At 52.4% G+C, this 17,061-nt stretch overlaps 1 protein-coding gene across 3 annotated transcripts in view; it reads left to right on the top strand.

The window, feature by feature from the left end:
• The window catches only part of ESYT3 (extended synaptotagmin 3), a 44,240-nt gene that overhangs the window by 22,294 nt on the left and 4,885 nt on the right, over nucleotides 1-17,061 (top strand). For 2 of the 3 annotated variants that reach the window (XR_014773518.1, XM_084752231.1), the window contains exons 4-19: nucleotides 2,278-2,354; nucleotides 3,696-3,762; nucleotides 4,330-4,419; nucleotides 5,334-5,389; nucleotides 7,307-7,427; nucleotides 9,911-10,081; nucleotides 10,769-10,851; nucleotides 12,409-12,457; nucleotides 13,036-13,125; nucleotides 13,549-13,611; nucleotides 13,694-13,756; nucleotides 14,181-14,249; nucleotides 14,573-14,659; nucleotides 15,269-15,418; nucleotides 15,824-16,317; nucleotides 16,904-17,002. Coding sequence is in view for 2 of the 3 variants with exons in the window: in XM_084752231.1 (XP_084608357.1) it covers nucleotides 2,278-2,354; nucleotides 3,696-3,762; nucleotides 4,330-4,419; nucleotides 5,334-5,389; nucleotides 7,307-7,427; nucleotides 9,911-10,081; nucleotides 10,769-10,851; nucleotides 12,409-12,457; nucleotides 13,036-13,125; nucleotides 13,549-13,611; nucleotides 13,694-13,756; nucleotides 14,181-14,249; nucleotides 14,573-14,659; nucleotides 15,269-15,418; nucleotides 15,824-16,317; nucleotides 16,904-17,002 (1,829 nt within the window). In the remaining variant the exon portion in view is untranslated. The remainder of the gene's footprint in view (nucleotides 1-2,277; nucleotides 2,355-3,695; nucleotides 3,763-4,329; nucleotides 4,420-5,333; nucleotides 5,390-7,306; nucleotides 7,428-9,910; nucleotides 10,082-10,768; nucleotides 10,852-12,408; nucleotides 12,458-13,035; nucleotides 13,126-13,548; nucleotides 13,612-13,693; nucleotides 13,757-14,180; nucleotides 14,250-14,572; nucleotides 14,660-15,268; nucleotides 15,419-15,823; nucleotides 16,318-16,903; nucleotides 17,003-17,061) is intronic. The other variant, XM_084752232.1, reaches the window with a different exon arrangement.

Below are 17,061 nucleotides of genomic sequence, written 5' to 3' on the forward strand. Positions count from 1 at the left end.
GGAGGTTGACCAGATGTTCTAGACTTACAAGTGAATGGCCAGCCTCCCCAGCCTGCCTTTCCAAGGCCTCGGTTCCTGGCCTTGGCCATCTCCTCTGTTTCTCATCCTCCCGTTTTCCCTCTGTTCACTGACTGACTGTGGAGTTCTCCCAGGACACCTTCTCACCTGTTAATTTGTCCTACCGCGTTCTTTCATGGCTGCCAGTGTCGCTGGCGTCCTCTGTGCTAGAGTGACCTTGGGTCAGTGACCCCACCCTCTCTAAGCTCCAGTTGTTTCTTTCTTTTTTTTTTTCTAGCCTAAAAAAACAAGTTCAACTTTATTGTTCAACAGCAAATAAGGAAAGACTAATGTATTTACTAATACATAACAATTGGTAAGCATATAACCATAAAAATAGCTTGCATGCCTCTCAGTAAAGAACTAGTTTATACATACAGATAATGTATTACAAGACAGCCATTTAAGACACGAGGTAGATTCACATGTCTGACATGTATGTACTGAAATGGAACGGCCTTCAGGAGACACTGATAAGCCAGATATGGTAGGTGGAGGCAAGAGGGTTAGGAGCTTAAAATCATTCTCAGCTACACAGAAAGTTTGAGTCTAGTCTGGGTTAATGGTCTGAAAAACAAAAGCAAAAAAACCCAAAACCAAAAACCAAAACCAAACCAAACCATATCAAAGCAGAAAGTAAAAACATTGATTAAAAACAAAAACAAAAACATCTTAGGCTGGAACAAGAACTTACTTCCACTTCCAGAAGACCCAAGTGCACTTTCCAGTTTTGTTTTTGTTTTTGTTTTTTTTGGCACAACCTGTTTCTATGGGCAGCTATGAGGCATGAACAACAGGCCTGGCCTGAAGTGGCCTCTGCCGCTGTGTGAGCCATGTTCTAGCTGGTGCCCTTGTCCGACTGTGAGTCTGGACCATGACTGCCCTGCCTGGTATAGAGTGGGTACCCTAATAACTGACCCTGAAGGTGAGGTGTTGAGGGTAGCTGACATACAGAGGCTCCAGTCAATCCTCTACTCCCAGAAGGTCCTGAGGTGACTGAGCCTAGAACCTTCCCCCAGCCCGCACTTGAAATGAGGCCAGGCAGAGCCAGGCTTTGTGTGCCCTTCGCAGCTTTAAAGATTCTGGGGACTCCTAAAGAAAAATAATATAAAATTAAAAGTTGCCTAACGCATGGAAGAAGGTCTTGAGTTCAATTCCAGATACCACAAGAAGTCTAAAATTAAAAATACCAAATGAACATTAAATAAATGTGAAAAACTAACCACAGATGAAGAAAAAAAAAAAACCAAACAAACCCAAAACATTATGTTCTTAATGTTAACTCCTGGACATGTCCCTGTAACACGTTTTTCTATATTTATGCTCTCTACTGTGAGAATTTATTCAAAGGTTAAAAGGAGAAGGGAGGGAAGAGACAGCCCCTGTGCAGACAGCCTCTAGGCACCTGACCCTAGCCACCAAGAGCAGCAAGTGCTCTTAACCACTGAGCTATCTCTCCAGCCCCAATACTACATTTTAAATGACACTTTCTGTTGAGAGAATAAAAATTTAATGGACTCCTTTCTCCTTGTGAAACTGAATTTTCTCCCAATAATTTATTGTGAGATTTTTCTTTCTCCCTCCCCCCACCCCTAAGACAGGGTTTCTCTATGTAGCCTTGGCTATCCTGGAATCATTCTGTAGACCAGGCTGGCCTCGAACTCACAGAGACCCACCTGCCTCTGCTTCCCTGAGTGCTGGGACTTCAAACATAAAAATGTTAATGAATTATTCAGTGAACATCACAGACTTGTCATTAGCGGCAGATCAGTGAGCTTTTCCCCTCAGCACTTTGGCATGCACATTGCTAATTCAGGTACAAGTGAAATTCAGTATTTGCTCTTGATTAGTCTTAACCAGAGTACCCAAGAGAGCTGTGAGCAGAGGCAGAGATGAGAACTGAAGGGTTGGATGCCCTAGCTGGTGACCCTGCCCTCCCCATGCCCATATGGGGCCAGCTCCTTCCCATCTGCCACACTCAGGCTAAACTTCAGGAGTTGTTACCCTTTCCCTAAGTCGTCCCCGCCCCCTCCCCCCACAACCAAAGGGTGTATATGTGGAAGAATGGCTGGTCCTTATGGGTATATGAGGCCACTCTAGGACTTCACTGCTCTTTGGCGTCGGAGGCCACGGCCTCATAGAGTAGACACTGGCAAGCAGCTGTGGCAGGAAGGGAAATCAAGTAGGGGCCCCCCGTAGCCCTCTTGTCATCTTTTCCAGTGCCCCAAGGTGAATGGTGTCAAGGCACACATTGACAAAAGCAACCGGAGGAAAGTGACCCTGGACCTGCAGATCTGGTGAGTCCTGGTGTCTAGGGGCAGGCAGAGTAGCCCTGGACAGTAGCTTCAAGATGGAGGGGATTGCTCGAATATGGATTTGGGGTACGAAAGCCTTTCTAGAACCATAGCCGGTCTGGTACCCAGGTCATTGTAAAAGGTGGGATGCAGAAAAGTGGCTGTCTCCAAATAGCCAACCCTGGCTTGTTCTTCAGCCTGAGGCCTGGCTTCCTGCACCCCCAGCAGTTCTGTACAACACAGCCAGGCAGCAGAGCTTTTTTTTGCAAGCCACAGCTGGGCCACCTGGAGAGTCGGAGCAGCCTCCACAGAGGAGGTGGCTAAAGGGAGCAGGTGTGAGGAAAGGAGGAAGGGACGCCTGCTGAGGCCAGGGAGCTTCAAGCTCAGAGTTGAGAGGCTGGCCTCTAACGGGTCAGGAAAACTAGAGTGACTGTTCAGTGGGCTGTGCACTGTGCTGAGTGCGGGTGTCTTTCCAGTGAGGCCCATGACGCGCTTGGGTCAGGAAGGGAGATCGAAGGGCTTAGATGGTGTGTTAGGCAGAAGGCAGGACGAGCCCTGGAGGTTGCCATTCCCTCCCAGAGATTCATATTCCTTGCTCTCGGCCCGAAATGGACGTTGTTGGGTCTGGGGCCACCCTCTGAGGAGCTGGTCTCCATTGTGTTGGGTTGGTGGCAGGCCATAAAGTACCCCTGGCCCTAGTTGCTCCACCATGAGGTCCTTATATGAAGAGTTCATCTTCCCAGGGGGTGCTTGGTACCTCTGTCTCCCCTGTTGTGCCTGTCCCTGCTCACCGAGCATTTCTGTGGCTCCTGTGCCCATGTATGCTGGTGTGTGGCGATCACCTACTCCCTTGCCTTAGTCTCCTTCAGACCTTAGCCTGTCTCGTGACCTTTACCCTCCGAGGCACCCATCCTGGGCTCCTCAGGGCCTATCACCTGTCAGGGCTCACCAACTTCCCCTCTCCTCAAGGCTTTATCGCTTACTGCCACCTCCAGCAATAACTAGTGGTGACGGCAGAATGCACTTGGGGACACTAACTCTGTGTTCTGTGGGTCGGGGGCCCAGAGGTGGTAGAGGGACGGTGTGTTTGTCACAAGTCCCTCTTTTTTATCCATGAGTACCCTGGGGCTAGGTGGTACCACAAGGCACTGCTCTCATAGACAGAGGCAGGGTTATGCCTAAGCTACTGGGTGCAAGAAGGAGTCTGGGAGGGGCCAAGAAAGGCTGAGGCTATGGTGTAAGTGACATTTTGAGTGAAGACTGACACGCGATCATCAGCAACAAGGGCTGATGTGTGCCACGGGGCAAGTTTCCTACCTGCTCTTCCCTCTCCCTGTGTTTTAGCTACATTGGGGACTGTGAGATCAGTGTGGAGCTTCAGAAGATCCGCGCAGGCGTGAATGGCATCCAGGTGAGTAGGGACGCCATGGCTGCTGCTCAGCCCTTGGGAGTGGGGCTCAGGGAAGTGGAAGCAGCTCACACTGGAACAGGCTGTGAAGGACAGGATGATACCAGGTATGGGCTGGTGACATCATGGGGGTAGCTGGGAGGTCACATCGTCAGCAAGTGGTCCTGGGTATCACTAACCCTTCCGTACCCTGGGCTCCGGAGCCACCTGTGTGTCAAGTCTCCAAAGGCTTTGGGTGCCTAGGGAAGTGAGGGAGAGCCGTAAACGAGACCCAGATAGACTGGGAGGTGGAAACGCCCCTTGCCAGAAGCTGTGTCCAGATGCAGAAAGCACTTCTGTGCCCCAGCCACCCCTGCTGCCCACACGCCTTTGTAGTTAGTTGGTGGGCAGCAGTGGAGTCACAGCTGTGCACAGGCCCCTGAACATAAAGTGTGGTCCCTTCAGTGGCAGCAAGTGGCCAGGTCAGGTAGTCTTGACTTAAATAATAATGAGGCCCCAGAAGGCCTGAGCTGAGTGGCAGGTATGAGAAGAAATGAGGTTTCCTCCCTCACCGCTCTCTGTGCCTACCAGTTGCAGGGCACCCTGCGGATCATTCTGGAGCCCCTGCTGGTGGACAAGCCCTTCGTGGGAGCTGTGACTGTGTTCTTCCTTCAAAAGCCGGTGAGCTCAAAACCTAGGGACAGGCCTGGTGCTCCCCATGAGCGGACACTGGACCTCACGTGTTGGCATTTAGCCTGAGAATGGACACTGCCTCAAGCCCCCCAAAGCTGGACACCCAGCCCCCAAACCTAATTCGGTCCTTAAGGCAACCTCAAGGAGTTAGATTCAGCTCTGCCCACGATGAGGAAACTGAGCTGAAAGAGCGTGTGTGCAGCACAGCCAGGCAGCAGAGCTGTCTTGAAAATCCGCAGCTGGGCTGTCTGGCTACAAGGCCTCTGAAGCGGAGCTGTGACAAACCTGGGCCAGCATGGCTGTGTGCCACAGCCCCCTTCTGAGGTGGTTCTGGCACGAAGGAGCAGCCCTCACCAGCCTACACTAGGGCCTGAATCCTCATCCTAGTCTCTCTCTGCTGTTGTGGTCAAACACTGATCAGAAGCAACTTAGGAGAGAAATGGGTTTATTTCAGCGTACAGTCCCTCACTGTGGGAAGTTGGGGGCAGGAATTTAAGCAGATACTTAAAGCAGAAACCATGGAGGAAAAGCACCTACTAGCTCACTAGCTTTCTTATACAGTCCAAGACCACCTCCTGCCCAGGGACTAGCATTGCCTGGGCCTGGCCCTTCTGTATCAATGAACAAGCAAGACACACCCCTGCAGACTTACCCATAGGCTGGCATGATCTGGAAAATCCCTCAATTGAGGCCTCTCAGATGGCTCTGAGTTATGTCAAGTTGACAATTAAAACTAGCTAGGACACTCCTCCATATCCCAGGACAGGTTTGGCAGGCTGAGAGACAGAGGGTGTATCCCAACAGATAGGGTTCTTCCTCCAGGAGGTATGAGGAGTTTGGGAGAAGGTGTTAGGCCTGGCTTCCCAGCTCCTTAAGCCTAACAGTCTCCCTCTGCCCTGTAGCATCTGCAGATCAACTGGACAGGCTTGACCAACCTGCTGGACATGCCGGGGATCAAGTAAGTGCCTGGGGTGTGGGGGACTCTCTGAAATCCTAACAGCATTGTGAGCCACTTCAGCTGTCTCCCTGACCCATGTCTGTCTGTCTGTCTCTCTCTCTTACACATACACACTGCATAAAGAGTGGGGGAAAAGGGGCAAGCATCAGGGGCTGTTTGTATGCACATGCGTGCCTGCCTGAGTGTATCTGTGTTTGCATGCGTGTGCATTCATGCCTGAGTGTGTGTGTGTGTGTGTGTGTGTGTGTGTGTGTGTGTGTGTGTGTGTGTGCTTACGTGTGGTTGGAGGAGGCTAACCTGTGGACAGGTACAAATGGTCCTGCTGAGTGCTAGCCTGAGGGGCCAGGCTTTTCTGTGGTGAGGTTCCCAGAGCAATGCACATATGTGTGGTAGAATCACACTGTGATTGTGTGTGCTCGCTCTTCCCCCCTTCCCTTCCCCCAGTGTACTGAGAGGCCCAGGTGGCCCCTATGACCATGGTTGACGTGTGCAGAGATGGGAAGGCGCATTTTCTCAGCAGGGGCCGGGAGAGATGGGGCAGGACTAGGAGATCTCTCCTCCCCAAGCCAGGTGCAGGCAGCCTCTGATACCAGGCATCTTTCAAGGAGCAGAGGAGAGTGTCAGCATCATAGGACTTGCCTCCTCAGAAGGCAGGGTCAGCTGGACTGGCCTGGAAAGTTATCAGCTGTCTCTCCAGGCCCCGGGGAGGACCACCCATGCTCACTGGGGATGGTCCTTTCTGACCTCACTGTTCCAAACGGCGAGAATCCATGCGTGCGCCCTTCCTCCCGTTCTTTGACGTTTTCATTCATGCACACAATGAAATCTATCCATCATCCACTTCCCCCTCAAACTCTCCCCAGCCCGGTGCATTCTCCTCTGTACTTGATCTCTTTTTATTTTAAACAACCCATGAATCCAACTAATTATTTTAAACAACCCATGAATCCAACTAATGCTGCCTATGTGTGCATGAGTGTGGGTCCATCCGCAAAGCCTGGCAAATTGTACCAGTGCTCCTGCCCTCATGAATGATTCTCGTACCAGCTGCTGACGCTGCCACTAGATTCTCAGTTGTTAGTGAGGCCTTGAGAGCTTCTCCTCATTTTGGCTGGTCTGATCTGGTGCATGTCCTGTGCAGGTAGTCATGGCTGCCGAGTTCATGAGTGTGATAGCCATGGCATGTGTCCTCTGGCTCTTACATTCGCCTCTCCTCTTCCTCCTCCTCCTCCTCCTCCGTCATGGTCCCTGAACTTCGGCAAAGGGGTCGATAAGGGTGTCACATTTAAGCAGTGGTGCACTGTTACTGGAAAAAAGAAAAAGACTTTTTGAGCACCTACTGTGTGCTGGTCCTGCTCTGGGACTGTCACCCCTGTGGGGGAAGGCGAGCCAAGGAATGGCCAATGTCACCAGCGTCAAGGAAGAAAAGGATTTGGTGGCTAGCTCTTAGTGTTGCTTCCTATGGCCTCAGCGCTGTTCTCAGTGCCGTTCCCACCACCGTCTTCACATCTAGTCATGGCGCAGCCCGTTAGCAGCCCTGTGTCAGGTCACTGAGGGCAAGGACATCCACGTGAGGCAGGACAGCTAAGGAGCATGAGTGGGAAGCTTGACACAGGCCCCAGAACCTGTTCCTAAGGTATTCTGTGTAGCCTGGGAACAAAGCAGGGCCTTAGGGGTCGGGCGTGGGGTGGGGGCGGGGCATTGCAAGCAGGATGCTGCTCTTTGGTCAATATGTCTAGGTGTCAGGATGTATATCCACGTCACACTCGGCATCTGGGCAGGAGGAAGTCAAGGTTGGCTCTGGTGGAGCTTCCTGCCCAGCTAGATCCTCAGTGTGGGCACTGAGGATGAGTACAGGGGCAGGTGACATGCGGCTGGCAATGTCACCCCCTCCACAGCTGCTCGTGCCTGTTTCAGTGACGTCTCAGACAGCCTGCTGGAGGACCTCATTGCTGCCCACCTGGTGCTGCCCAACCGTGTGACTGTGCCCGTGAAGAAGGGGCTGGATATAACCAACCTGCGCTATCCCATGCCTTGCGTGAGTACCGGGAGCTGGCTCCAGGGCATCGGGCCAGTGAGGAGGGATGCTGGCCACGGCTGGGTTCCGAACAGTGCTTACTGCTGGTAACCCCCATGCTCTCTTTTTGAGGACATGGCGCGCCATTTCACGGGATGCCACTGAGTCCGGGAAGAGGGTGTGTGACTAGCCCCAAGTCACCATTCGGGAAGGGGCAGCACCCATGTGGTTTTACTCTGCTCCTGTCCCCAGTGGACCTTGCAGTTGGAACTGTGGTGGGCATTCTTTGACACCTGAGGTCCCTTCCTCCATAGGAAGGTCCCCTTGACTCTGCTCAGTCTGGAAAAGACCTTGGAATCTACAGAAAAGGAAGATTCTTGGTTGAACCAGGACTGGGAATTCTTTGGGTTTGGTGCTTGTTTTTCCCAGCTTCCTGGAGCCCACTCAGGAGGCCCTAGAGAGTTCCCTGTGGCTGCCCTACAAAAAGTAGCACTGGCTAAGGGGCTGTAGTTAGGGCCCTGGAAGAGGAAAACACCCATTTCACCATCTGCCAGGTGAAAAGCCTTAGACCTTCTGTAGGAATTCATTTTCTTCTCTGAGTATATTCAACTGGGGATGTGCTGACAATTTAAACACTTAAAATTCTTTGGGGGTACCTTCTGTGTTTCTGATAACTGGTCATGAATATTTTCATTTCTCTATATTCAAGTTTTACTTTTTTGTTTGTTTTGTTTTTCAAGACAGGGTTTCTTTTGTAGTCCTGGCTGTCTTGTACTTTCTTTGTAGACTAGGCTGGACTCACAGAGACCCACCTGCCTCTGCCTCCCGAGTGCTGGGATTAAAGGCGTGCGCCACCACACCTGGCCCACCTCTGACTCTTAAAGCTTTCAGCTTCCTCGTCCGCAATGATCCTTGAGCTTTGGGAGGGTGGATGGTGTTATAGATAACATCCCCTTTAGGGCTGAGCAGCCTAGTCTCTCATTTTCTGCACCTTGGTGAGTTGTCTACTGCAAAAAGCAGCTTCCCTGGTGAGGGTTGAGAGATGCACTAATGTATGGTATAACAATAAGTCATTGGGAGTCAGTTTAATACTTCATTAGCAACATGGTGGTGTGCGTACCGCTGAGGCCATGGCCTGTCTAGCTATAGATTATTAACACCAATGGTAGTCCCAGGTATGGCTTTCATCTTGTCAAGTGGGCCTTAAAGTCAGACAGGTAGTAGTTGTTTACCCTCATGATGTCTGTGCCACTGTTGCACCCGTGGACATGCATTGCCAGCCAGGCCAGTCATTATAGTAGCATTCAGGGTGGATAGCTGGGTAAGGCTGATTCATCTTCTCCTCCAATAGCATGCTCTATGAAGGTTAGCCAGTAGAAGATGAAGCACCGGTCAGCACCAGCCTGATTTCTCTCCACGTTCTATAACTCGGGTTTTTGGTATCTTCAGCAACAGAGTCTTATCAAGTTCTGGGGGGTAACCAAGAACGGTGCCAATAGCCCGCAGTGTTTGGGGGTCTGTGCAGCAAGCAATTCCAGTAAGGTAGCCCATTGCTGGCACCTGTGAGGTCTAGCGGGGACACTGTCACCCTACTGTTGTAAGGCAATTTCATTTTACACACACACACACTGTTGTGTATTTTAGGAAGCTTCTTCAGTAGAAAAGGCCTTAAGTGGTATTTAACCACAGTCCCCATTTCTTCAATAGATGTTAGTGCATTGTGTCCCTTCCTTGCTTTTATTGAGAAGCTTATCACAGAACCCTGCTGCCACAGTACAGATAAGAGCCTTCCACATCCCTGCTGGTGGCTTCACTGAGGGAGCTGTTGTCACTGTACCACCAGCTGTTGATGGATAGTGAGGTTGTGTGGACTTACATTGCTACAAACAGTAGTGCAATGAACAGTCCCTGTGCAGGTCTTTTTATGGTTATGCCACTGTGCCCATGGACAGACTCCCCAAAGTCATTTTGTAGGTCAAAGAAAATATGTACGTATCTATGTACTGATATTTAATAAAGTATTGTTCCTGAAAGTGGCACACCCTAAGACCAATGAACTGTGACTTTCCAAGTTCAGCTTTGCATTTCTTTTAAACAGTGGGAGTGTGGGGAGAGAGTCTGCCCCATGGTGGGTGATACTCACGGAGGCATTTATGCACACAGGGACGTTCCCCCAGTGCAGACAGGCCCCACAGCATGCTGCCTGGAGAATCTCTAGCATTCAGTTGATGTACACATTGCACAGCAGTGCTGAGGCAAGGAGTCACAGGAACGGCCTCAGATGAATGAACTCTTCCTAGCAAGTCTGGAGAAGAGTGTGTGGGAAGGCCAGATCACTGGGCCCTGACACCAGGTGCTGGGTAGCCCTGGCTAGGCCACTGTTATCTCTGTCCAGACTGTGGGAGGGGCAGCAGTGATCTCTGATGGCTTTGGCCCTGGTATCCTGGACTTAAGGCTGACATGTCAGAAGGGCAGTTGTGAACTGGGGCTTGGGTGTTTCTCAGGGGGTAATCAGAGTCCATTTGCTGGAGGCCGAGAAGCTGGCCCAGAAGGACAACTTCCTAGGGCTCGGAGGCAAGTCAGACCCCTACGCCAAGGTGAGCATCGGCCTGCAGCACTTCCGGAGCAAGACCGTCTACAAGAACCTGAACCCCACCTGGAATGAGGTGTTTGAGGTGAGGTTCTCTTCAGCCGCTCCCAGGAGTCCCGGTGTCTCCGGGCTTCACTCGGGGCTGTGATGGGCATAGTGGCTCTCATGGCCCCACACGGGAGCCATGGTTAGGGTAAAAGTCTTGTTAATGGGCAGGTAGGTGTACGTAACCCTTGCTTCCCTGTCTAGCAGAGTCTTTAGAGGTAGGCTATTCTGACCCCGTTTTCAGTGCCCTTTCTTCATCAGAATTCAGCTCTTGGATGCTGACAAATAAAAGGAAAAGAACACTGCATGGGCAGTTCTGCCCCGTGCCTCAGCCTTCCCTGTTGCTGCATGGGTGGGACCCACAGCCTGCCAGTCACATGTTTTGGGGCCACCTCCTAGCTGCCTCTTTCCTTATAGCACTGCGTAGTCTGTTACATCCGGCCCCGGGCAATGAAAGCAGGCTGAGAAAGGGCACCTTAGTTTCACGATGTCCCACAGCCCCCAGGTGAGGAGAATGACAGCCCAAGGCAGAGCAGTGGCAGCCAGTGTCCTCTGGGTGCCATGCTATGGAGTGCTGGTGCATCTCTGGTCCACTCTGTTTCCCTACAGGGGAGGGGTACTGCTTCCTTACAGACAGGGCCCTAAGCTGGGCTTTGGCAGTGTGTGGGTTGTAAGGGCTGATTCAGCAGTCAAGACCTGCAGGGCAAGATGCCTCTCTGTCTCGCAGTTCATGGTGTATGAGGTGCCTGGGCAGGACCTGGAGGTGGACCTGTATGACGAGGACACTGACAAGGATGACTTCCTGGGCAGGTGAGGAGTGGGGATCCCGGCTCTGGAGCTTCTTTCCTGCTGGGGGCACAAGGCTGGGACACAGGCTCTCACTAGTTAGTGACCTTCATCCCACTATGGCCACTGTGACAAGAGTAACTGTACCAGGCAGTCTACCCCTGCATTCTATAGTCATGTTACAAACCTCCCCAGGAATTTCCAGCTCTGACATAGGCCCTGGAGGAGAGTGGTAGTACAGACAGGACCCCAGAGCTCATGTCCCCTCTGCGAATCTACCCAGAGTCTCATTGGGGACAGTAAACAAGGTGGCATGACGCCCAGGTGCTCAACTCCAAGGAACCTTGGTCAGTCCCATGTGCTGAAAGCCAGAACTCAAGGCTCTGGCTAGACTGAAGTGACCCTTGTGAGGCTGGTCGGCACAACCTCACACTTTTAGTCTAGACAAGTTCCACTAACGGGGATCACCTATAAAGACACGAGCCCTTAACATGCTTACTGCCAAGGTCTCTGTGGCCACATAAGACCCTCCTGTGGAAGGTACTAGGTGAATGTTTGAATACGTTTGCCTTTCTGTACCAAAAAATCAGTGTAGAGCTTGTGGAGTGACGGGGCCATTGTGGTGGGCTATCAAGTAGGGGAGGAAGGGCACAGTGGAGTTGGATCCGGCCTCCCAGAAGAGGACGCAGGGTGCATTTCTGCCTGTGTCTGCGAGTAGAGGAGCATTGGGGGGGGGGGGGAGGTGGCGGTGCCACAGATGTTTACTCCTCAGAGCAGAAGGCAAGAGAAGTGACCTGTAAATAGTATGCCCCTGTTGTATGCAGCTCACTTCCCTGAGTATGGAGTTATAGCAAGTAAAAACGTGTCCAAGTAAGTGGAAGATAGCTCAGCACCGGCTGCTGCTGCCTTTCTAGTTTCTCCGAGGGGAGACCGCAGCTTGTGCAGTGTGGTGGGTGGGAAGCAAGGCTTGTGGTACCCGCCTTCCGGGGCTGAGTTCAGGTACCTGCTGGACGCAGGCACACTCGTGAGTCACACAGGAACTGCATCCTCCCTCTGGCTGCCAGGACCTGCAGGGTGGGTTTGGCTTGTGATAGGCTAGGGGAACACTGTGACATGGGACTTCCTGGCTTTCTCACACACATGTCATGTTGTTGCCACCTACATGGCTCTGGCACCAGTTTTCAAGTCAGAGGGGCATTTGACTGTTAAAGTGCCTCTGGCATTTAGAGGGCACAGGTCCAGCCCGGAAGCCAAATTCCTGTGATGCATGAACAGTTTTGAACAATGAGGAATTGTCCAACTCCAAATGCCAACAGCTGTGTTGTTGAAAAACCCCAGAGGTGATGTGTCTAGACCTCTGCTTGTCCCCTCTGGGGCTGGGAGCCACTCCCTCCCCACAGCGTAAGTCCAGTGGAGCAGCCCTGGAGGTTAGTTAGCTCCTAGTTAGCCCTCCTCCTCCTGGGCTGCAGTTGGTCTCCCACTGCCCCAGCGGCCACAGTCATACATTTGAGAACATGGTCCAATGTGACCCCCAGGGCCTGCTCTGGCCACTGTTGTACTCACGCTTTCCCTGTCTTCCAGCTTGCAGATCTGCCTTGGAGATGTCATGATGAACAGAGTGGTGGATGAGGTAGAGGTGGCTCACCCAGACCCTGGGGTTTCCAGGGACACCCCTTTCAGGGCACGGCTCTAGCGGGTCCCTTCGGCCACCTAGCTCTCTGCATGCGTCCCCTCTGTGCTGGGCTGCACATGTTTCCAGTCTTAGGGACAAGAGTCGGGTGAGACCCAAGATGGCTCCAGGGAGCCCCCTCTGGCTGGAGTTAGAAGTTCCCCTGGGGAAAGCCAGGCATGGTGGTGCACACCTTTAATCCCAGAGGCAGAGGCAGGCGGATCTCTGAGTTCGAGGCCAGCCTGGTCTACAAAGCAAGTCCAGGACAGCCAAGGCTACACAGAGAAACCCTGTCTCGAAAAACAAACAAACAAACAAAAAAACCAAAAAACAAGAAAACAAGTTTCCCTGGGAAAATATCCATAAAATAAGGAAGCTCAGCAAGGGAGTCACATTACAGAGGAAGGTAGGCTGGGCCTGGGTGTTACTGAGTCTGTGCTGTGTCCTCTTTGGGTTGCCTAGCCTTTTCCCCTAGTCTCAGAACTAAGTAGCCCCCAAATTGTCACATCAAGCTCCCCTTTCCTTCTGCTGACCCACAGTGGTTTGTCCTGAATGACACAACCAGCGGGAGGCTGCACCTGCGGCTGGAGTGGCTCTCACTGCTCACTGACCGGGAAGCGCTGGCGGAGGTGAGTGGTGCAGGAGGAGAAGGAAGAGAGCCCATTTGTGCCTCGCGGGTCAAGTAGAGACCGGAAAGGAGATACCCCCACTTCTCCCTATTGTGTGCAGGTAGAGGCAAGGTAGGAGGGAGCCCCCATTCATTGCTTGTCTCCTAAAGGATGTGACACTCAATTCTTTTCTCCCCTGGGGCAGCTACTCGGCCCTCAGGAAAGATGGGGCCCTTAGCTGTGTCAGGCCTGTCACCCAATTTCATAGGGACGTCTACTTTTGTCTAACTTGAGTCTACCCTGCTGCAGATTTTCCTAGCCAACATAACACTGGGTCTTTAGTGTGAGGGTGGGCTGGCTGCTGGCTGCCCTGAATAGACTTCTCCAGCCCCTGCCTGTCTCCTGACTCTAGGAGTAGTCAGTGAGGGCTCTGTTTGTCTGCAGGACGATGGTGGCCTCTCCACTGCCATCCTTGTGGTCTTCTTGGAAAATGCCTGCAACCTGCCGGTGAGTCACGGTGCGCACCTGCCTTACGCTCACCCCTGTCAAATGCCTGTGTGTTGCTTTAACCCCAACTCTTGTGCTGCAGAGAACCCCTTTTGACTACCTGAATGGTGAATATCGAGCCAAAAAACTCTCCAGGTTTGCCAAAGTAAGTGAAGGTCGCTGAGAACCCGACTCTTTGTCCCTGAAGTGACTACGGCCCTGGCCTGCCTGTCACACAGGCTAGGCTCACTGGGTCTAAGGCGCAAGGTATCAGGCTTGGCAATGCGTTTCCAGATACTGTCCTGGAGTCCCATAGTCATGTATTTCAGGTTTCCTTGTTTGGAGGTGGAGGGCCTGTGCATAGCAGTAGATGGAGCTGAATACATATATTCCAGTTCTGGCCTTTGGTCTGCAGTCCGGGGTTCCTCCCCGGGGTAATCCTGCCCAGTGCTCATGCCATAGCGCAGGCTTGGACACCAGGTGGCTTTTCTACTACAAGAGCCACTGATGTACCTGGGGGAGGGGGGGGGGACTGTCTTGGGCCCACCCCAAAAACATTGCTTTCCACATTGTGGGTTTCGCCCTTACAGAATAAGGTCAGCAGAGACCCTTCTTCCTATGTCAAGCTGTCTGTAGGCAAGAAGACCTTTACAAGTAAGGTAAGACAGTTGAAATGTGGGCCTGAGCTAGGAAATGGAGCTCCAGCCCCTTTTAAAGAGAGACTGAGTCACACTGATCACTTAAGAAGTCTTCAGAATCCCTCCCCTCTGTGGCTTGATCATTCACGATCTAAAAGCTGTGGTGGCAAGTGACTCCACCAAGAGTGGGCCAGCAGAATTAGGGTTTACCTTGGCACGTGGTCTGAGCCATGCCTTTTCTGCCACGCTGACTGTCCCCAGGCTCCTCACGGCAGCTGGTGGCCACACTGAGCAGAGCGTGTCCCGCTTGGCCCTCAGATGACGGCTCCCTTTTCTGTTCTCAGACCTGTCCCCACAGCCGGGACCCAGTGTGGAGCCAGGCGTTCTCCTTCTTTGTGCACAGTGTGGCAGTGGAGCAGCTCTGCGTGAAGGTTTGCTTGCAGCTGGGCCCTGGGGACAGCTGGGAGATTTCTAGGCCAAGGGCAGGAGAGCCTTGGGCAGCTCCAGTAGTCAGCCCCGTAGTGTGTGGGTGTGAGGCTCCACAAGCCCTTAGGCCCTTGAGGCTGGTGCCCAAGGTCACCACGTAGGAGACTGAGGGAAGACAAACCATTAATTCCTTCAGTCCCTACAGCCTTACAAATGGCCTTTACAGTTACACAGGATCAGGGCCCTGTGCTAGAGTGTGATCTTTACAAAAAGCTCTGCAGAATTACATCCTTTTCACATGAGTACATAGAGGCTAAAGCAAGGTGCTCATGGCCAACAAGTGGTGGAGCGAGGTGGGATCCTTAACTAAGCCTATGTGTCCTATCATATGGCAGCACCCAGCGCAGCTGGTTCTGGGTGTGTGCCAGGCTGGCCTTATGCAGACCATATCACGTCTACTCTCTTCCCTAGATTCTAGGCAGGTACAAGGTCTGGCCGGTTTCCGCTCCTGCAGATGCTAATTCCTGCACAGGCCAGACTCCCTGGAACCAGATGGCAGTGGGAACACAGTGGGTTTAGCTCTGCCCTAACTCTGTGACTGGACCACTGTGCAGGTGCTGGATGATGACCTGGAGTGTGCTCTGGGCGTGCTCAAGTTGCCCCTGTGCCAGATCCTCCCCTGTGCTGACCTCACCCTTGAGCAGCGCTTCCAGCTTGACCACTCAGGCCTGGACAGCCTCATCTCCATGAGGCTGGTGCTTCGGGTAAATGCCTCCTGTCTCAGTGGGTGGGGCTGGGGTGGGACAGGTCCTAGCACTGAGCATCTGTGGAATGCAAAAGCCAGGAGAGAGGATTATGTCTCTGTCTACTCATTGGGTCAATGCATCAAAGAGTTCCTTCCTTGATGTTGTGTTAAGGGATGAAAGTTTCAATAGGCTAAGTACACAGTAGGACAGCAGGTTAAGTCTTAAGTGATCTCAAGGGGTATTGTTAACTCTGCTGTGGGGTCTGCCTAAAAGTTCAGTCTTTTTTACTAAAGAGACTTCAGTTCCATGCTTAATTCTGGGACTAGAATTTTCTAGGGAAGTGCTTACTGATTGACAGCCGAGGAGAAGGGGGAGGAGAGAGCTGGTAGCCCAGCCTGTAAGCAACCCTTCGTCTGCTTCCAGTTCTTACGTGTGGAGGAACGAGAGCTGGGAAGCCCGTACACTGGGCCCGACGCTCTAAAGAAAGGGCCTCTGCTCATCAAGAAGGCAGCCACCGACCAGGGTCGCAAAGCCTCACCGCAGGGAGAAGGCCTTGAAGATGTGACACGTGCCTCAGACCCTGCCTCTGACATCAAGGGAGCCTCCAAGAGCACTGATCCCACCAGTGCTGCCACCACAGCCCCTGAGCCTGAGCCCCAAGAGACAGGCCCGGAGCCCAAAGGCAAGGACAGTGCCAAAGGGCTCTGTGAGTCCGTGGGGAAGAAGAGGAGGCCAGCTACCATCTTCCTGACTGTCCCAGGCCCGCACTCTCCAGGGCCCATCAAGTCACCCAGACCCATGAGCAACCTTGCCTTCCCATTCGCATGGCCGCCCCCGAGGGTGGCTCCCAGCATGTCCTCACTCAACTCCCTGGTCTCTTCCTGCTTTGACCTGACAGATGTCAGCCTCAACACTGAGTATGCATCTCTCTGCTTCGTCTTGTCTAACATCACCTGCATGAAAAGTAGGCCCTTGCATAGAAACGTGGACACTTACAGACCTGTGCAAGTTCAGGTTTCTCACAAAACGTCTTCACAAGAGGCGGCTTGAGCTAATAGGAAGAACACAGAACGAGGGGGGAGCCCTACCATTGGCCTATGGCTCTGGCCACATAGACTTTAGTTGCTAAGGTCCCGTTCATAGGAACAGTTCCTGGATTCCAAGTATAGTGGGATAACATGAAAAGTCTAGAATGGGGACGTACATAACAAATGGCCGCTGTGCTTCCTATGGGCTTAGTATGTTATCTGATCTCAGTCTTTATAATCACCCTACAAGACAGAAGAGACCACTATAAACCCAATTCCCTCAAGCCCACGACCAGCCATGACATAAGGGCAGTGCATTCCAGGGTCTGTCCATGCCTTCTACCGAGAAGTAGGGTAACCGTGGAAGAGAACTACTGACCCAGATGAGGCTGTGTCCCTCACGTAGGACATTCTTCTGACTTCGGGTGAAGGGGAGAAGGACGGTTCTTGCAGTGACAGGCCCCTTTGTTCACAGAAACGGGGATCCCAGGCAGCGACGGCTGGGTGAGGTTCAGCTCACGGTGCGTTACGTGTGCCTTCGACACTGTCTCAGGGTGCTAGTCAACGGCTGCAGGTAAAGAGACGCTGTGGAAGGATCAGGTGACCCCATACGGCAGGGGTGCTTTGTGTGAT

This window comes from Acomys minous (genome assembly GCF_964271855.1).
Source record: "Acomys minous genome assembly, chromosome: 13".
In the NCBI taxonomy this organism is placed as follows: domain Eukaryota; kingdom Metazoa; phylum Chordata; class Mammalia; order Rodentia; family Muridae; genus Acomys; species Acomys minous.